Source organism: Melanotaenia boesemani, chromosome 10 (assembly GCF_017639745.1).
Source record: "Melanotaenia boesemani isolate fMelBoe1 chromosome 10, fMelBoe1.pri, whole genome shotgun sequence".
In the NCBI taxonomy this organism is placed as follows: domain Eukaryota; kingdom Metazoa; phylum Chordata; class Actinopteri; order Atheriniformes; family Melanotaeniidae; genus Melanotaenia; species Melanotaenia boesemani.
In genome coordinates this window covers 7,309,594-7,331,076 of record NC_055691.1, presented here as the reverse complement: position 1 = coordinate 7,331,076, position 21,483 = coordinate 7,309,594, and the positions used below count along the sequence as shown (strand labels likewise).

Genomic DNA, 21,483 nt, shown 5'->3' with positions numbered 1-21,483 from the left:
TGAGCACACAAATTGGGGAGTGTTCAAAGAGGACACTGATCTGGAGGAATACACGTCTGTGCTGTCCTATGTTCACTTATGCACTGATGCTGTCCTACTGACAAAGACAACCACGGTTTTCCCCGATCAGAAGCAGTGGGTGGACAGCACAGTTCGGTCCCTGCTAAAAGCCCGGGATGTAGCCTACAGAGCAGGAGACAAACTGGCTAACAGCAGGGCCTGGAAAAAACTAAAAAGGGCACCCAGCTGGCAAAACTCAGGTACAAGCACCACATTAAGGAGCACTTCAGTGACAACAACACATTTAACACGTGGAAAGAGCAGAGACCAGCAGGTCAGCCACGACCCCACTCTGTCTGACACCTTGAACAGCTTCTTTGAAGGTTTTGACACTCCAAGCAGCAGAAGTACTGTTCACCCTCCGTAGCCAAGGGTGCAGCATCAGCCTCTTACCCTGCAGCTGCACCAAGTGACCTCCACCCTGAGGAGGATCAGCATTAACAAGGCTCCGGGTCCAGATAAGGTGTCAGGTCGGACACTAAAACCAACTTGTAGAAGTTTTTCTAGACATATTTAACCTGTCCCTGCAGCTTTTTATGATTCGTGTCTGCCTGAAGTAATCCATCACTGTTCCTGTGCCCAAAAAAAACGATCATCATCAGCCTCAAGGATTACTGCCCTGTCGCGCTCACCCCAGTGATCATGAAGTGTTTCAAGTGCATCCTCCTAAAGCACATCAAGGACACCGTCTCTGCCATACTGGACAGCCTGCAGTTCGTCTGCAGGGAGAACCGTTCTACGGGGGATGGCTTCTTGTTAGCACTTTAGACGACCCTGACACCTGCAGCATCCCAACAACTATCTTAGGATGCTGTTTTTAGACTTCAGCTCAGCGTTTAAAACCGTTCACCCGGACGTTCTGGCCATTAACCTCCACAACCTGAGTCTGTCAGCATCCACATTTCCTCTGACCTCTCCTAAACTGTGAACAGTTTACACCTAGTGGCCCAACAACAGCTCTTCTTTCTCAGGACGGGACTCTCTTCTCAACTGCTCGTGAACCATCATTGAGAACATCCTGTGTATAAACTGTGGTATGGCAGCTGCACTGCACAGGACAAGTTAGCCAGGGTGGTGAGGACAGCTTGGGTGATTGTGGGCCGACATCTACCAGATCTGAACTCCATCTACACCACCCAAGTCCAAAAGAAAGCCAGACACATTGCAACCAACCCCACCCACCTGGGCAATGCATTGTTTGTACCGCTACCATCGGGAAAGCAGTACAGGAACATTAAAACCAACGAAGCCGGTTCAGGAGTGAAAACGGTGTGAAACGGTGGCAGAAAACAAAAGAGAGAAAGGCTTTGACATCCCCATGACACCACTGTAGTACATACTACAAGGCTGTGGGGGGTGCTAAAGAGTAACACTCCAAAGCTAGAGCAAAACAACGCATGCGCAGATAAAGTTTACTGAATCGGCACATGTTCGTCACATTGACGTCATATCCTCGAGTTGTTAATTATTGTAATTATTGTTCTGTAAGCTTACCATGCAGGTTAGGGTTAGGTGCAGTCGTCAGTTTGCACTATGCGTATGCTGATCTGACAATGTATGCTAAACTGACAGGACAGTGCGGCTTCGCTGTACGCACAGTACCGCAGATGGTAGAGGACTCAAACCTATCCACTTTGGTACCTGGCTTCAGACATCGTTGGTTTCATGGAGGCTAATCCCTGGCGTCGTGGGGATGAAAGGGTGGTTTGCTGAAATACTTTAGCAGTTTTACTGCAATCTGGCGTCGTGGTGACGGCCCCCTTCCCCAGAGCTGTGAAAGCTCCCCAGCAGTTCAGCCCCCCACACACATGCACCCAAACCTGCACAGCCACACACACTGAAGATTCACACCTTCTCAGACACACACACAGCCAAGAGACTCCTCAAATTTTCATTATGATATATGCATGATGACAAGATCTTGAATCCTGTTGCATGATAATAAGTATTTTAATCTTTATTATCCCTCCACAAATGTGATTGACAGTTGATAAGAGGCGTTTGAGCTGCTGTACAATTTGACCAAAAATTTCTAGTTTGCTATAATCTGTCCATAGGACATTGTTCTAGAAGTTTTCTGGTGTTATCTTTTCGAGAGAAGAGACTTTTAGAGACACGTAGCTCTTAGTTATGTTGCAGGTTCTCTGAGCATGGCATGGTCCTGAATTTGGACTGTGAATAATTTTGTAAATAAACTTCTTCTCATGTAGAATGATGGACTCCAAATAATTGGGCCTTCTAACCCTTCCCAGAGGATGGGTGGGCAGCAACTGTTGCTTCTTTAGGATCATTGCAGATGTCTTTCCTCCTTGGCATTGTTTTAATTCACACAGCATGATGCAGAGCAGCAAGCTGATAAAGTGGCTGCTGACCCTATTTATCCCTATGAAAGCACTGAGGATGAACTTTAACATTTAGCATGCTAACTGAGGCCTGGTGTAGCTTTTGGGTGTTTTACAATTTCTCTGAGCACTGTACGGTCTGATCTTGGGCTGAACTTGCTGGGATGTCCACTGCGGAAAGACTACTTCAATCAAGAAGGCTGCCAAAATGCTAAATGTTTTGTTTTTAAAACAGTGCTCACGCTGCTGATGATCAGCTAAACAAGTTCTTTTGATTGGCAGCACCAGTTAGTTACCCCTTAATGCCTGTAAATGTAGTAATAATGCATTTAAGCTGGACTTTGCATTAAAAAAGGACTTTCTTTTTGTAGATTAGGTCAGTTTAAAATGACTGATAGTCCTCTGTGAACATACAAATGAACAGACACTGTAATGAAAGGAAGAACCAAAACAATGTTTTTAATGCAAACTTTTTTTCCTCAAACTTTACTTGAAGTAAGTTTTAAAACACAATAAGCAGATATAAAATGTGACATACAAACTGGATAATTATAAACTAAGTTTTAAGTTCTGCAAATACTTAGAAACAAAAGAAAATCAAGCCCCTCTTTTATGGAACTAGCTCCCAGTTTGGGTGAGGGAGGCAGACACCCTTCTCTACCTTTAAGATCTGGATTTAAACCTTCCTTTTGATAAATCTTATAGTTAGGGGTTGTCTAGCCATCCCTTAGTTATGCTGCTATAGGTTAGACTGCTGAAGGACATCCCATGATGCACTGAGCACTTCCTTTTCCTCTCTCTGCTGCTTATCTTCCATGTATAAACATAAGACAGTATTGGCATCATTTACATATTTCTCATCTCTCAGCAGGCTAAACGTTGCAGTGTCTGTTGGTCTCTCTTTGCAGTCCTCTCCACCCCAACCGGCCGAGGCAGATGGCCGCTCTCCCTGAGCCGGGTTCTGCCAAAGGTTTTTCCTTCCTGTTAAAAGGGAGTTTTTCCTCTCCACTGTTGCCTCTCATGCTTAGGATGGGGGATTGGATCAAAGTCAAGATTCAATGCAATCTATTGGTTTTCCTACTAGTCATAGTAATCAAATTATAGCCTTAACTAGGCTATTAGTTATTATGAATTGGCTCGAATTAATTTGTCTGTAAAGTGCCCTGAGCTGACAATGCTGTGAAATGGCGCTACAAGCTGAATTGAATTAAAAAGCATGCTTAACCATAAATGCAGTGCGCATGCTGGAGCAAGAGCCCCCCCCCCCCCCCCCCCCCCCCCCCAAAATACAAGCAAAACTTCAAAAAGCCAAACTAAAATAATTTCCAAAGAAGCAGTTTATAGTGAAATCTACAAAAAGATTAAAGTCAATGTTTTTCTTCTATGCAGCTTTTGACATTTTTTCTTTCCCCAACCACAACCATGTTGGACAGTTAAATTAACATTCAGCTGAAAAAAAGAAAACAAAAACAAAACAAACAAAAAACAAAAACAACCTTCTTACAAAAAGCAAACAAGCACAAGTTCTTAAACTTAATGTTCATTGTTTTAAATAAAACATCTCTCATCCTAGTGCTGCGCCCTCCAGGGGTGCAGATCGAGTTTTATCTGAAGGACCGGTGGTCCTCGTGTCTGTGCTGATCTGGGTCCTGCCCAGAAAACCCACCCACAGTCTCAAAAAGACCTCAACAATGCTCATAAAAGCTCTGCATAAAACCTGTGGCCATAAAAACAAAAAACAAGGCAGCTCCGCGTCTGCTGGAGAACAAACAGCTTTACACCAAACATAAAAATGAACTCGGAGAACATCGGCTCTGTAATGTTCAGCAAACCCGATGTAAACTTTAGTCACAGATGCTTCACTCTTGTGGTACTGATGAATGCTATTTGATAGAAAAAAATAAAAAACAAAAAACATTTTGCTCTCATGTTAGCTCAGAGGTAGAAAAGGTGGAGGTGTGACAGCCACACTGTCTTAAAAAAACACCTCCCACTTTACAAAAATGAAGTAAAATGTATTTAAATATGGGCACATCCTGCTCATATATTGCATATTATGTCCCAAAAGCAACATGGCAGTGCTTATTTGGACATGTACCACCTCTGGTTTAAGCTCCATAGACTAGAAGATGGCTGGTGCTTCTTTCCTATATCACTCTCAGTCACTGAGGAGGGTTTCTAGTTTATCCAGTCTGTCCCAACCAGCTAAATTCTGGAGGCATGGCAACCTTGTTTATCAAACTTTAATCTGGACTGACAGGCCTGCATGTGAAAGACTCTGGCTGTAAAGGAGATGCTTGATGAGTTCAATGACAACGCTGGCACTGTGTGGAGGGAAAAAGCACTGATCAGAGAAGGTGAAGTTTATGGGTTTAAATGACCACTTCGCATCACTGAGGAGTTTTATTGCAGCTTAGAGGTCATCTGACTTAAAAAAAAAAAAAAAGAATAAAAAAGCACAATAACAGTTAGCAGTTTTTTTAAAGGGGGCTGGAAAAACTGACTATGGAAAGTAGTGAGCCAGAACCTGATTGTGCCACGTTTGCAGAAAAGGAGACATGATTCAGAACTTGCAGTTTCACATAGCAGAACAGCTGAATGAAATGCATGATTTAATTCAGACAAGTGAAAATTCACCAGATTCAGAGTTCAGAAAGGTGAATTTTTGGTTTTATGAAACATCCAGGAGGCTTTAAATACTCCTTTTATTTGGTTTGGAAGCGGCTTTCGAGGCTCTCTGGTTAACATGTCAGACTGATCTCAGCTGCCAGCGAGGCCTGGTTTTAGTATCTGAGGAGAATTCCTCTTGTGTCGTCCTCTCTGTGTTGAAACAATTCGAGACGATACAAGGCGTCTGAGCTTTCAAATACTGCTGGCTTCTGCAGGAAGACGAGGTACAGATGTGTCAGGAGGAAAACGCTGCTGCTGGTCAATCCCCTGAGTCCTTGCTGTCAGAGTGAGGAGTGTATTTCAGTCGAAACGTCCCTGAAAAGGCAGCAGAGAAACTAAACATTAGTAAAAGTATGAAGCTCTGAAGTATTTAACATTAAATTTATGAAATGAACTATAAATACGATTGCGTAAATAAATATAATATAATATATAATATTCAAATCAGAGAAACAGCCTGGAACTTTGTGTGACTTTTTACTGAAAAATAAGTCAAACAAAACCACAAACTGGAAAACAGTTTCTGGTTTTACTTCCAGTTTAAACTAAATGAGCTTCAAAGACATTTCTCTACACAAGAATGTGAATATTTGTGTGAAATAGAAAACAGCTGATGCTGCTGTTCATTAGACTCAATTTTAAGTTAAGTTTAAAATGTAATTTAGGTTTTGTCCTGTATAATTTCCAGTTACTGAGAAAAGTAAAAAATATTATTAAACACAGAAACAGGGTTATATTGTACAACAGAGAGTGCTTCATAAACAGTTAAAAAAGGAGCTCAAACTCGCCAAGTACAGGTACAAGGACAAAGTGAAGAGTATGATAAGTGCAGGCAGCTCTCGCCATGCATGGGAGGGGATGAAATCCATGATGGAGATGCCACCAAAGAAATGTCATGTCTCCCTAAATGGAAGGTCTGACCTGGTGCTTCCCAATGAACTGAATAGTTTTTTTTCTTTTAACCGTTTTAATGTCAGTGTTTTTAGTGAAGAATTGTCCGTTTTTAGAAATACTGTCTCTTCGCAGAGCAGTGTTGTTGTCAAAAGGAGCAACATTGTTAAACTCTTCCGTGGAGTTAAGGAGAGGAAAAGTCCTGGTCCTGATAGCAAGGAGGTCGGGTCCTCAAAAACTGTGCTGTTCAGCTGGCAGATATATTTAGTTTTATTTTTAAACATCCCTCCAACTGCATAAGGTCCCTTTACTCTGGAAAGATTCCATCATTGTTCAAGTTCCCAAATCTGCATCTCCCCAAACTCCTAACGACTTCAGACCTGTTGCACTAACTTCCTGGGTCATGAAGTCTTTTAAAAAAATTGTTAAGGAATCATTTCTGACCAGAATAATCTGGACCTACTGCAGTTTGCTTATAGGTCAGGCAGAGATGTTGCTGTAGGCACCCTGCTGAATTTAGTTTTAACCCATCTTGAGGGAGCCAGGTCCTTTGCTTGTCTTTTATTTGTTGACTTTTACATCTGCTTTTAACTGCATTCAGCCGCACGTTTTAGCAGAAAGATTAACAGACTCCCACAACATTGATTCTGGTCTTGTAGCCTGGCTGTCCGACTTTTTAACAGAGCGACCACAACGGATGAGAGTTAAAGGTGTTTTGTCAGACACCCTCACCTCTTCCACTGGATCCCCACAGGGCTGCTTCCTCTCACCTTTATTATTTGTTTTATACACAAATCAGTGTCGCAGCCAATACGTAGGTCGTAACATTATTAAATACTCGGATGACTCAGTTATCGTGTCCTTGCTGAGCAGTGATGACCGTGATCACAGACCTGTAGTGAAGGAATTCACCGACTGGTGTAGGTCATGCTTCTTAAATATCAGCATCAGCAAAACAAAAGAAATGTGCATCGACTTTAAGAAGAATCCTCCGAACATCTCTCCTGTCAGGATTGAGAACCAGGCAGTAGAGCTGGTTAACACTTATAAATATCTGGGCACCCACTTGTAAGTTATTGAAAGTTGCAATGGAAAAAACATAAAGAAAAGACAACTTTTTGAGGAATATTTTAAACATTTTTCTTTTAAAAATTGAAAACATTTTTTAAATTTCTTTAGAACTATTTTAAGTATTTAAAAATATATATATGTAACATTTATTTATTTGTTTAAAAATTTTCAAAAGTATTAAGAAGACTTTTTAAATATATTTAAAAATGCAATTCTTTTCTAAAAAATATTCCAAATAATTTCTTAATAAAAATATTTTTAGGTTTTTAATTCCTTGCTTTTTTCCACACAAAACTTTGTTTTATATATATTTTTAAATATACTTTGAAAAAAAGTATATTTTGGGGGATATTTTGCAAAGCAAATTTTTTTTTTTAATTTTACTTAAAAATTTGTAATTAATCATTTATAGAAAAAAACCTTGAGCTTGTGTTTGTGTGTGTGAGCATCTCTTACATGGAAATGTTAGTAACTGATGTGTAACTGATTTTAAAAGTCGCCACACTCACCCTGCTGCCCTGAGTCCATCGGTGGTTGTTTGCAGTCCTCTGCTCTGTGTCCGCTGGCGCCACAGTTATAACAGGACAGGTTTCCCGCTGCCTGTTTCTGACCTACATTTCCCATGATGCTGTGAGGCTGGTAAAAACCAAAGCCCTGCTGCTGGTCATGAGTCCGGTAGAGAGGCGGTGGGACCATCATCGGGTAGGAGAAGGGTGCACCTCCGGCCTCCGCAGTGCTGGAAGAGGCTATGAGGGGGCTGAGATGGAGCAGAGGACCCAGGGTGAAGAGGGAAGGCCCAGCTGAGAATGGCTGCAGGTAGCCGGTTGGGTATCCAGGCAATGCCGCATAGGTGCTGCAGTTGCCCCGGCAACCACAAGAGCTGCAAACACAAACGGAAGAGCTGTGACCCGAACTTTGATCCAATGGGGAAGCAGAGGAGGGGGATGGGGAGGGGCTAGAGGAAGGCTGGACTGGGTAGTAAGAGTTGCCAGGAATCGCGGTCATTGGAACTGAGCTTGCCGTTGCCATAGAAACATAACCACTCGGACCACTGGAGCTGCCTGACAAAGAGGCGGACTTTGAAGAGGTGCAAGAGGAGGAGAAAGTGGACAAGGATGAGGAGGTGGGAGCGTAGGAGTAGTATCCAGATGGGGAGGGAGATGAAGACGAGAGGTGGAAGAGAAGAGGGGGTTGGGAGACGTGGTGGAGGCTGTTGGAGGTCGAGGTCAGGGCAGAACTGGTCTCCACCATCAGACCCAATGCACCTCCAGCCCGGCCGCGACAAACCACTGAGTCCTGAAGCCCAGAGGTGCTATCCATGTTGAGCCCGGAGAACAGGTTCTCCATCCTCACCCCCATCCCGACCCCTGAACTGAAGCCTGCTCCCCCTACAGGAAACCCTGCACCCTGTGGCTTAGTCCTGTCCTCTGTGCACAGCGGTGGGGGTCTGGGTTTGCGTGGGGTGGTGAGGATACGTACTGGATTTGAGAGCGGAGAGAGAACAGACTGAGGGTAACTGGCCTGGGGATAGTAGGGAGTCTGTGGGAGGCCAAAGAGGTGGGAGGAGCAGGAAGGTGGGAGAGGAGGAGCTGGATCGGTCTGGACGGGGAGAACCTGAGCTGTGGGGCGACTGGAACCTGCAGGGCAGCTGGAGTTCAGGATGAAGACGCAGGACCGCTCATTCTCTGAAACACCTGCTGCATCTGGACCCGACACACCTGAAACACATTCAGAGAGAGGGGGTGGGACGCTGAATCCAATGTGTGTTTGTGCAATTCATTTGATGTTTGTGTAAAAAAACGTACGCCGGTGGAGGTCTCTGGTCCTGTCGAAGGTGGAGTCACAGCAGTGATGTATCCGAGGGGAGCAGGAAGAGCTGGAGTAGCCGGAGGACGAGCTGCTGTCTGTGCACACGGGGTGATGATGCGGCACGCCGTCTATCTCCACTCGCAGGTCTCCTGCAAAACGTTCGAGTACCGCAGGACCATTTGTAAACATTGGGTCACATTTTACCATGATGTTTCTCGCATCTAAGCAGCAGTCAGCTTTGTTACCTGCAGCAGAGGTGGAGTGAGCCGAGGGTCCTATGTGACTGGAAGGTGTCACTCTGGCGATGCCGCTGCAGGGACGCTTCTCCATCTTCATCTCCCTGCTAGAGGCACAGCAGTACACAACCAAGAAATACAATATTTATGGACCTTCACTGTTTAATTGTCCCATCTTTTACTTGATGATGTGACACTTTTTTTTCAGTCTTGATCCATCTTTCAATTCTTTATATTTCCTTCTAAGCAGCCAGATTAACTTACTTTGAAACTTTACAAATTTAATATGACTTAGACAATTATACTTTGGGGCTAATGGTAAATGAATCATTCAAATACTCAAAGGATGAACCAGTGTTCACTGTTCTTTTCAAGCTTTGAAAAGAATGTGTTTTAAATTTAATCTTTATCCTCCTTATCACTAACCTGTCACGAATACATCATTTGTTCCCCGTGTTTAGTTCCATCTATGAAAAGTATTGGAAAATAGTATTTTTACAGTAACAAGGTGATTTCCAAAGAGCTGGAAACTTGGTATATCTCAGCATGGTGTGAAGCGTGTCTTAAATATTTGAGGAAACTGGACAAGTGGAGGACAAAAGAAAATTAAAAGCATCTGAAAATGATGTCCTAAAGAAACAGGAACAAGTACAGTAAACCAGGAGCTGAGAGGTGCATCTGGACCTTCAGCTGATCCATATACTGTTGGCCAGAAATAGTCGAAAAAAGCTTTGGAAAGAGCTTTGAGAAGTCTGGGTAACTACTATAAAGCTTGTGTTAAAGGGGTTTAGGATGTTAAAGAATAAAGTTTATCAGACCAAAATTATCTTTTGAGCTCATTAAAATGATACAAACTCTGCTTTGTTCCTTATAAGATATATTTACATTCATATTTGCATGTTTTAACAAATCACTGCATTTCTTTCTTAGTGATTTATAAAAAAGCTGCAGATGGTTCTGCACAGTACAAAAGAAAAATGTTAAGACCAGGGGAAAAAATATAAGTATTCATATTTTGTGCTGGAGAAAGAAGAAAGAAGAGCAAAACAATTTATTGAAAATTTTATTTAAACTCAAATTGGCTGCTCATCAGTTGATTAAACGTTTAAGACCCCAAAACAGAACTAAAAGTGTAAAAAAATGTACTTAGTAGTGAGCAGCCTGCCAAGAAACCAGGCAAATTCGTGGCGTGGGAAGTGACGTAGCGCTTTTTTCCCACATGCCATCTTATTGTGATTGGACTGCAGTCTGCATCAGTAAGGACTTTAAACTGGATTGGATGGCCGGCCTGTGCATTCATGGACAGTCTCAGCTGAATCCCTCTGCTCAGCACAGGTGTAATTTTTTTTGGGTCTGCTAGTTTATCTTATTGTCCCATAACCCTCAGGATTTTTTTAAAAAATGTAAAATGACTGTGCAACAAGGCCGGCTTTACGCAGGGGCAAGAGGGGGCAGTGCCCCCTCAAACAAACATTCTGCCCCCTCAATCAAATGCGCCGAAATGGGCAAATCTCTCCAAACGCTCTCTCCCCTCTGTACTGAACTCTGTGTGTCGGAGCTTCACAGGATCCATTGTACTGTCTTCAACAAGTCCTTCCCACCACCACAGAAAACAACCAATCAGTGTTTAGTATGCAAATGAGTTGACATACAGCCTGATCTTGCGGTGTCATATTTCTCCCCCTCGTAGAGAGAGCGGCTGCTGAGCTCCAGCGGTAAAACTTATAGAGTAAAGCTCTGTTAAATGTGTTGTAGCGATACTGAATAAATACTTATAATAACAGACGTATTTATTGCATCTATTCTGTCAACTGGGGTTTGTTTCTGTTCTATTTAAACGTGTCTACGCCTGTTAGTAGGAGCAGTGATCAATCACGCACGGGCCATAGATGTGACTGCCTCCTCGGTACTAGACTGAGGGAAAACGAGCTGCGCATATGAGACCCCTCAAGCTCCGCCCAGCCTTTAGTTCAGCATGCTAGTTTGAAGAAAAAAATAACAGAAAGTTTCACTCTACATTCCCGTTGCTTTCAGCAGTTCAGCTCAGAGCTTCATGTATGCCTTGTTGGTTCTTAAAATTTTGATGATGGATCATTTAGTTTTTACTCATTTTCATTTATTATTATCATTATTTCCCCCTGAAGGTTCACTGCCTTATTTTGGTAGGGGGTTTAATTTTTTGCTCTGTTATTGTTGTGCTTGATAGTTATGATTCTTTAATCATTATGGTCTATATACAGACAGAAACAAACACACAGATAGTTGAGTTTATTGTTATTAGTTTCAAATTTATTCAAAATGCTTAGACATCTAATGGCTGTCCAATAGGGCAATTGTTATTTTGTTGGTTGTTAAAGCTTTGATAATGGATCATTCTTTTCTTTTTTCTTACTTCATTTTGTTATTGATATTTTCTGTTCCCCCCCTGAGGGATTGCCACCTTATTGTGGTCAGGGGGTTTGCGTGCCTCAGTGACTCTAAGAGCTATACCAGCAGGAGCTTTGGTTTCAGGTGGGACACCCAAGCTGGACAGGTCTTAGAGTAGAGGCCTGACAAAGTGCAATCCATTTCTTTGAAGTTGGACTCCACTAACAGCACAGTTCCGTTAAAGAAACACTTAAAAAGCAACAACAAGAAAATGCTGAAGTATGTACTCATAATGCCCCCTTCAAATTTATGCCTGCCCCCTCATGTATGCATTCCTAGAACCGGCCCTGCTGTGCAACCTGGGTTTTTTGCAAGAGGCCCTTGCAACACGCCACGAATATGCATGAATTTGCACAGTAATTTTTTAACTCATCTTGTTTTTAGTCATTTTAATGTAATTTATTATTTTATGGTGATTCTTGCTATGTGTTTCTGCCTTTTACTATTTCTTAATATCTGTAATGCTTTTGTTTTATGTAAAGCATTTTGAATTGTCCTGTACATAAAATGTGCTGTACAAATAAACTGCCTTGCCTTGTTTATGCATCTCACCAATTCTTCCATGTTCGATGACAGAGAGCCTTTTTGCCACAAGGAGGTCATGAAAGAAAATGTCACGAAAGCCAGATTTTTGTGCAGATTTGGACTTTTAAGGCTTTATTTTCAAACTTTTGATTGGTTGATGAGCAGCCTGTTTGACTTAGCTACAATCCACCAGCACAAAATGGGAATACTTTTGCTTCCCCCAAATCATAACATTTTGTTCAGAGGTGTAAATGAACAAGGAGCAGATGGTTGATGTTTAAAAAAAAAACAAAAAAAACGCTCCTTTTGTCCACCTGAGGGAGACGTTGTCCACTCAACACAACCACACGTCACTTAGAAAAACTGCTGCAAGAACTTTCCGTTTTCTGTGTCCTCTTTAAACACACGCACATGTTCTCACCTGCCTGATGGAAAACTGTTGATACTGGCAGCAGAAACACACCCAAGAGCTCATAGTAGCACGTTAACTGGTGTGTGTCTGTATGTTTAGAAAGGCTGCATGTGGATGCATTTTACTGCACGCTACTTTTTTGTTTTTTGTACGAGTTTCTGTTTGATAAGCACATCTTATCTCTGTGACCCACCATCAGCTGGTTAACCATTGACCATTTATGGACTGTTGGTGCAGTTACATACTGTGACAAATCAGGAGCTCATCAGTCTTCCTGTTACTTGTTAATGAAGTTAAGCCAAATGCACCTCATTTGAAAGTCAATCGCTTGATATTTTTACAGATGAATTAAATTATTTCCTGGGACAGAAAAAAAAGGCAGCCCTGGATTCTCACTGAACTGCATCACAAAAACCAAAGTTTTTTACTGATGATAAACATGTGTTAAGATGTTAAAAGAGGACGGAATTGTTTGAGTGGCGCCGTCTGTTAAAAACCTGCTCTCATGATTTCCTCCAGATGTTCTGGCTGCTGCAAAATGCTGCTTTTCAGCAGGTTTGAGGATCACAAAAAGGCCAAACATACAGACAAATTCAGTTAGTGTTATCTGCAGCTTACTCTGCTGATTTCTGTAGCTCCAGTTGGGTCTTGAGTTTCTTCTTTGCTCCTTGTGTCAGGTCGTACTTGTTGAGATCGTCCTCTGTTAGAGCTAAAAACTGGAAGTTATCAAGAGAAACAGATTATGGGAAATATACTGGCTGCTTTATGTATGAATACAGCTGGCTGGTGGCGTGTTTTATAAGAACAGAAAGTAAAGCTGCACACACCTCCTCCATGGTGAGCTGTTTGAAGACAGGGTAGTACTTATGGAGCCGAAGCTTGCGGAGCCAGTCCAGGATGCCGTTCTGCTCTGGAGCATTGGGCTGAGACTGCGGTGGTGACTGTGGATGAGACTGGGAACGGGGCTGGGAATGTGGGTGGGACATCTGCTGTGAATGGGACAGGTGCAGCGACTGAGGCTGCAGGCTGGGCTGGCTGCTGGTTTGGGGATGAAGGTGGTGCTGGGAGTGCTGCAGGGCCTGAGTGTACGAGTGATGCTGAGAGGGATGGGGATACAGCTGGGAGGAGGTGTCGCTGCCGCTACCTGCGGAGCTCCTTGTGGGCAAGGCTTGCATGTTAGGGGGGAGGGAGGACAGCTGAGGGGAGTGTTGTGGAGGATGAATGGAGGGAGGCAGAGGAGGCTGGGAGGTCAGGTGAGGAGTGGAGCGAGTGATAACAGAGCTGTGGGTGCTAACAACAGGCTGTACGCTGGCCACTCTGTACACCGCCCTGAGAGGAGAGACAGTCAGAGAGGGAGAGGGGGAGATCTTCATCATTACTGTAATTCTTCCAGATCATCAACCCTCGACTAATAGTTGGCATGAGGTGTTTTCTCCAAACATGCTGCTGTACATTCTGACCAAACATCTCTACTTTAGTCTATTCTTTTTAGACAGAATAGACTTTCTCCTGCAACCCTTACAAATAAGTTGTATTTGTTCAGTCTTTTTCTTATTGTACTGTCATAAACTTTAACATTTAACATTCTAACTGAGGTCTGAACAGCCTACATTTACTCAATTAACCTCTTCTTGAGGAGAGACACATGTACAGAGGGCAGCATGAGAACAGAACAGAATATTTAGCAGCAATTCTAACATGTGGCATACAAAAATGATGGGTAGAAACTCAACTAAAAGACTCTACCAAGCACTAGCATCCAAACAAAACACAAGCTAAACCCCAAGCAACTATATGGGAATTTAACAACAACATGAGAACAGCACTGTCCACTTTAGAGCTTCTGCTAATTTCTCCACCTCAAGCAAACCACACAAATAAGGTGTCAATGCTGGTGAGAACTAGCAGGATGAATCAAATTTCTCCTGTTTTAGCCTGTTTTCATTGGCTCTCTGTTAAATCAAGGATAGTGTTACGGCCCCAGGCTGTGGCCCTTGTGAATGTATGTAATTTACGGTGTTTGGTTGCAATAACGTGATTGGCCGGCTGTCTGCTTATCTTAAGCATGTACTTGGCTGTCCCATCACCTGTCCATGATTGGCTGGCTGTGTCATCACCTGCCTGTGATTGGCCCAATCGTCTTATGTCCACCTGGAGCTCCACTGTTTAAGCAAGCTGCTGATTTTTTCCCGTGTTGTCCATGACATTGAGTTGGACTGTGATCTGTTGTTTATGTCCTACTTTTTCCTTTTACAGAATGTCATCTACTTATTGTTTCCATAACGTTGGTCGGCAGTGCTCAGTAACAAATGTCGTGGCTTTTTTCTCTAGCTGCACATAATGGCTGACAAGGGGTCTCCCATGGCGAAACCTCCTTTTTGTTGGTAAATGGTGTTACAGAATTGGAAATAAGAGGATGTGACAAAAATTGTTGAAAAAAGGCGACAAAATGAAGAAGGTTAGTAATGTCATGTGCAGTGAATTATGTGCATTTTTAAGAGGTTTATCTGCTCACAACTGTTCATAGACTATTTGTAATATGGGTTGAACTGGGGTCCGGGTGAATAAAGATGCTACATCATGTGAAATGAATATTTTATTAGCTGCAAATCTAGTAGTTTTGGGTTCCTTTGGTAATTGTTTAGAATTACTGCAATGTTGATGTGTCTTGCCCAGGAGGGGTTTCAAAATGTTGGCTAAGGCTATGCAGAGGTTGTATGTTACTGCCCCAACACGGTCCACGATGGGTCGAAACAGAGCAGGTTTGTGTATTTTTGGAATACCGTAGATCTGGGGGGAGATGCTGGTGGTTGGCATGAGGTGGTTGTATGTCTGTTTGTCTACTTTATTGTCATTTAATAGCGGTTTCAATACCATCTTGAGTTTGTCCTTTTTGGTTTGTGTTGGATCTTTTTTCAGGACTTCGTACGTGTTTTCGTCTTGCAATATGTCTTTAAATTTGCTTTTCATGTTGTTTTGTGTCTAGCATCACTGTAGTTCAGCCCTTGTCTGCTGGGAGGATTATAATGTTGGTGTTATTTGTTCATGCATTAATGGCTTCTGATTATTTTTTTTTCATGTTTCTTGGTGCCAATTTGGCAGTTTTGAGGATGCCTGCTGTTTTATTTCGTAGTTCTGCCTTTTCGCCTTGGTCCTGCTTTTTTCTCACTCTAACTCCGTGGCTAAATGAATTCCTCATGGTTGATCTTGTTTGGTGTTATGGTCTAATTTAGGCTTCGTAGTAAAATGTTATGTTCGGCTTCAGTTCAACTATGTTTGGAAAGATTTCAAATCCATTTGCCATTTATTGCGCTGCTGTGTGTTTTGTTTTCTTCTTTGACAATAAATAATTTACATTTTTTCAGCTGTCTATTTTTAGTTTTTATGCACTCACGGTCATGGATGATGTTAGTGTTCTTTCAATGTCTCTATTTCTTTGATTAGGAGGAACTCATTTTAGAAAACCTCCAGTTCTTGTTGTAGTTGTGCTTCCAGGTTATGGATTTTTTTTGCTGTGGAACGGATGCGTTCTTTGACCAAAGCATCCACACTCTTCCAATCATCTGCGTTGTTGGTTCGAATCGGGTTCTTAACATTGAGACTGTTTGGTAAAATTACCTCATCATGGCAGCAGAGACTGAAACATAGATGATTCCTGTATCATGCCCGTTTTAGCTTATTTCTTCCAAATGGCGAAGCATTTTGACACAAGGTTGCCTGAAACTTTCTCGTGATAATCTAATAAAGTTACTTCTTATGTTATCATTCTGACTGACAAGTTGACACCGCTTCAATAAATATTAGCTGATTTGTACACGTCACACATAATCCAGTGAAACTTATGAAGACGGAAGACTACCATCAAAATATGTCAGGTAGGCTTATGATAAAACTAAGTGTTTGATAACGTAAGAACTAAATCAGCTAAAGAAATTTATAGACACTATGTACTTTAATGGATTAAAAACAAGAATAGGTTGAGTTATAATGATCTAACCTGACAAACCAGATGGTTTGTTACATTTGGGAAATTATTTGTTTTGGAAAGGAAAAGACACAGGTCTGTCACCATTTACCATTTACCTCAGGCTAGCTGTGACCAATATATCAGCAGACCAAAATCAGCTGATAAATCAAACTCCACTAAAGCCAGTCAGGAGAAGAGTGGATAAAACTTTTCCAAGAGAAAACCATGTTTTTACTGTTCTCTCTGCTGTGCTCTTCTTTCTATTAAGAAATAATCTGGCTCTGATAAAACTGTGGCATATACTCAGGCACATGAGTTGCTGCTGTTGACTGCACCTAAAACCTGCCCTAAGGCTGCCAGTATCAGCCTCTGATTGGTCCAAAACAGCTGAGCCTAAGCCACAAACACATAGTTTGGAACCCCAGAAACCTCAAGAGAATGCAGCTGAATCATTAGAAATGCAATCTGGGATGTAGTGAAGCTTGAACAATGGTGTGTCAAAAGCTATTGTAATGCAAAGCTATGTGAAACTAGACTTAAACTTTGCCTGGTTGTAAACTTAACCAACACCTGGATTCACACACTGGATTTAATGTAGAAATGTAAAAAAACATACCTGTTGGCTCCTCTGTAGTGCACCATACAGCCCAGATCTGTGTGAAAGAGTCAAACAGAAACGACACTGTCATCACCAATTCTTTTCTTACAAAGGATTAATAAACTAATTTATCTATTTAACCGGTCAGATTCAACACCCAAAAGTCTTCAGGGAGTCAAATGTTGATGCCATTTGATCCATTTATGATATGAATACTTTGATTTGATTGTCATTGATCTGAATATGTTTAAACCTGGACCAAAAATTAAACCTGCAGGACGGAGGACTTCAAGGACTGGGGTTGGTGACCACTGCTCTAATTGGTAACTCCATAATGAGTGACTCATGATAACACCATTATTTCTCCCATATATATATATATATATATATATATGGAGAGAGAGAGAGAGAGAGAGAGAGAGAGAGAGAGAGAGAGAGAGATCGAATTGTACGTATAATTACTTGGTATTTATATTTATAAAGAGAGTAAGATTGTACATAAGAAGGATGGGGGAATTTGGGGGGCAAGAAAAATGCCCTCAGATGATATTGTATGAATAAATGTTGTCATGAATGAAAAATAACAAAAAATATTGAGGGAAAAAAGGGTTAATCCAGTTAATTTTGGCAGAGAGGAGAATAGAAACGCTCTTACTTACATTAACAGTTACTGATATGTATGATAAATGTGAAATATTTGAGATAGGCTACGTTAATGAACCTGTTTGTGTGACATATTTAGATGAACTCAGGAATACTAAACCAATGTTAAACAGATCTGATCCTACACAAAGCTGTGGACATCAGGCATAACATGTGTTTTTATTTCTAATTATTGTGAAGCACTTTGTGACATCTGCTTTTGAAAAGTGCCTTACAAATAAAGTTAACTCACTTTACTTACTTACATAAAAAGAAAACACATTCTAGAGCTAAAAATATTCTACATTTGTCCCCAGGTATTATTAAATGAGTGCAAACGTGAAGCGAACAAAGCCAGAATTTCTCCACCATAGCATCCTGTACATACAGTTCTAAAAAAATCTAATTTATGTGAAATGCTGAAATGGTCATAAAAGATGCAGAAATGTGCACACTTTGTAAAATCAACCCTTCAACCAGAAGCTTGCATGCAGTGACACACGTGTCCAGCGCAGAAATCTATGCTGTTACTGCTTCATATTCCAGCTCAGTGTTGTGTTGGGTGGACTGGCCCACATTGTGGTGAAGGGTGTGTTTGTGGAGACACTTTCACACTGCTGTTCCCGTGAGTTTTCAACACTCTCATAGAGGCATAAACACACACAAAAAGTAAGAGCACACAGAAACACACTGCCCTGGTGGCTATAAATACTCTTAGAGATGAAGTCACACATACACGCGCACACACACTAACATGAGATCACCACACTCTAGGTTCCCAACACAAACATGCCACACTGAATTCCCACTCCGGACTAAAATAGATCTTGTCCGCTCCCTGCAACACCTCAAAATCACTGACTGAAAATCCGGCCTGCAGTCTCACCTCTTCTCTACAACCAACCAGAAGCCAGAGTCGCAGCCTTGGCCTTTCCATTACCTCTTCCCTCTCTCATCCCAAACACCACAATGCAAGCATGAAATCCTTGCATGCCCCTCCCTCGCACCTTCTTTCTCTGCATCCAAGAATAGATATCTCCTTCTTTATATCCCTGTTGTCCTCAGTAAAAACTTAATAGTTTTATAGACTCTGCTGCTTCACATTGTTAAACCCATCTGAGGATTTCTGACACACAAAAAAAAAAGAAAGAAGAAGAAGAAAAAACTTACTGGAACTGGAGGTGAACTGGCAGGTCGAGACTACAGATGAGCCGGGAAGGGAGGATGGTAGTGGTGGTATGGAGGAGGGGGGAGAGGAGGGACAGCTGGGTGACAGAGGCCTAGTGGAGGTGAAGAACAGCTGTAGGCTGTGGTGCTGCAGGATGTGGCTGGGTAGGGCTGTCAGACACCTGGGTGAGGGCAGAGAGATGGGTCAGCAGAGTGAGGAAAATGTTCTGAAGCTGGATAAAACATTAACTTGAACATTAACTTTCGAGTCTGACATGACATAATGCATGAACATTAAGATACATTAACTAAACTCAGCAAAAAACAGTAAGGGAATTTATGTTTGGTCCGATATCTCGCCCCTTTACTAACACCAGTTGGTGTTGTATTATACATCGTTGGAAAGCCCAATTAGTAACCTTCACAACGAGGTATAGCTTGTAAGGATCGTGCTTCGGTGGACTGAGCAACACAGAAAAATGGTGCCCCCAAAAATATGCTTAAATCCCTTGCAATTTTCTCTGTTGTTATTTACTCTTGTTCTGAGTTTCTTGGTGGATTTAATGATTGCACTCGCCCCAAGACGCATATTGTTAGTTTTCATAGTTTATTTATTTTACACTGTCAGTATCATGTGGAAAACCTATACGCAGCTACAACAGTTTGAGACCTCCTCCTTGTGCTGGTCACATTTGCTTAAAGGGGGGAAAATAACAAAAAAATAAATCTCTTACTTTGAGTGCTCAGTTTATTATTGATTAAAAAGAAAGTATTAATAAATATAAGTACTAATCAATTCTACTGCATGCTGTAGTTAAAAGCTGAGGAAAGCACCGCAGTGCAAAAATCTTGGGCCATCCTTTATTTCTTCACTTTTTACTTCTAAGCAGCACTGTGGACCAGCTCTACACTCTCAGCAGGGTCCTGGAAGGGGCATGGAAGTCCAGTCTAACCAGTCTACATGTGCTCTGTGGACTTGGAGAGGTGTCCCTCAGGGAGTTCTGTAGGGAGTGCTTCAGGAGCATGGGGTACTTAGGTACTCCATGAGCCTTAGGTCTTTTGGGGTGAGTAAGCCAGTTCTTCTGGTTTTTTATACATCTGTCATGTACAACAGCGCTGTAATAAAACTGCAAGTTTACTTTTAGCAGAAAAATCAAAACTACAACAACAAATAAAAATAGCTCCAAGATCATAGGACAACCTTTACACTCACTCTTTGAAACATCTTATCAGAAAAATATGTTGAGACTAGCCAAGAATATAAAATCTGATCCACATCATGTATGATCTCCTAAGATCTAGAAAAAGATACCAGGTTCCAAAGTTCAATAAAGTACGACCGAAAAACTCTTTTATACATAATTCAATTTTAAAAGTAAACTTAGAACTTTGAGGAATCCAGTGTGTGTGTGTGTGTAGTCCACGATATATTGTGTATGAGTGAGCAAATTTCATGTGTGCACTTTTTAAGTATTGTTCTGTGCACACATCTTGCTGACACGATGCAAAACAGATTTCAGATGTGTCTGACAATAAACATGTATTGTATTGTATTTTATTGTATTGTTTTGAATTGTACCAGGCCTCCTGATAGAAAAACGAGACTGTGGATACAAGAGGCTAAAATGAGTTTCCTCCACAGGGTGTCTGAGCTCTTCCTTAGAGATAGGGTGAGAAGCTAAGTCATTAGAGAGGGGTCCGGAATAGCTGCTCTTCTTAGGCGAGAGGAGACAGATGAGGTGGCTCGGGCATCTGGTTAGGATGCCTCCTGGACACCTCCCTTTTGAGATGGTCCAGGCACATCCCCCCAGAATGAGGCAACAGAAAAGAGCTAGGACACACCGGAGGTTATATGTTCATCAGCTGGCCTGGGAATGCCCCCAGTTGATCTGGAAGAAGTGGCAAATGAAAGAAAGGCAAATCTGGGCTTCTCTTCATAAGTTGCCCCCCAGATAAGTAGCAGAAGATTGATAGATTGTCTTCAGCAATAGTTTTTCAGGCTTGTGGGGCCTTTCAAAGTTTTTCTTGGGACTTTGACTGTCCAGCTTTTGAACTCAGTGGTTTATGCTTGTACCTGACCATTCTCAGAGATGTCTAATGAGTCTAAATACATGAAAAAATGCCTCTTTGTAGTCTTTAACTGGAATCTGATCTAGTTCTTTCTGCAGTCTAATCTAATTTCATATAACACCAAAAACAATACTCGGACAAGCAGGTTTATAGGCCTTACCTGGGGTCCACCTCTAATGACTGTGGAATGAACTTCTCCAGGGCTTCATCAGGAAATGCCTGTGACAGCTAACAGTAAAACATTCAGCAATATTAGACTAAAAAATTATGCACACTGCCATTACACTTCTACTGTATGCCGATGATACTGAGCTTTGCAAACAAATACAGTGTGACTGTTCAAACAGCCTTAACAAACAGTGTGCTATCTATAGTATCATTAAAACAGAGGGAAAGTAACTTAAGGTGCATTCATTTATACATTACACTTGGAAACCGGGGCAAGATAATATCATCTAGGTGGCAATAAAACAAAGTGTTCACACAGAGGGTGGTCTAATTTATTAATGATCTTTCGTTGCTTTATGGACCACACCTTCCTTAAAAAGGGAGGTCAGATCTGCTTACAGGCCTCCGCTGATTCTGAAGTATGTCTT

The 21,483-nt window shown here is 41.8% G+C and overlaps 1 protein-coding gene across 3 annotated transcripts in view; it reads right to left on the bottom strand.

The window, feature by feature from the left end:
- Positions 1–2,883: 2,883 nt before the first annotated feature.
- Positions 2,884–21,483, bottom strand: part of zcchc14 (zinc finger, CCHC domain containing 14) — a 40,755-nt gene continuing 22,155 nt past the window's right edge. For all 3 annotated transcript variants that reach the window (XM_041997130.1, XM_041997128.1, XM_041997129.1), the window contains 9 exons: positions 21,048–21,115; positions 18,821–18,999; positions 17,027–17,063; positions 13,271–13,772; positions 13,062–13,159; positions 9,089–9,186; positions 8,840–8,992; positions 7,544–8,752; positions 2,884–5,387 (listed from right to left, as the gene is read on the bottom strand). In XM_041997130.1, the coding sequence (XP_041853064.1) occupies positions 5,332–5,387; positions 7,544–8,752; positions 8,840–8,992; positions 9,089–9,186; positions 13,062–13,159; positions 13,271–13,772; positions 17,027–17,063; positions 18,821–18,999; positions 21,048–21,115 (2,400 nt within the window). In that variant the 3' untranslated portion in view covers positions 2,884–5,331. The remainder of the gene's footprint in view (positions 5,388–7,543; positions 8,753–8,839; positions 8,993–9,088; positions 9,187–13,061; positions 13,160–13,270; positions 13,773–17,026; positions 17,064–18,820; positions 19,000–21,047; positions 21,116–21,483) is intronic.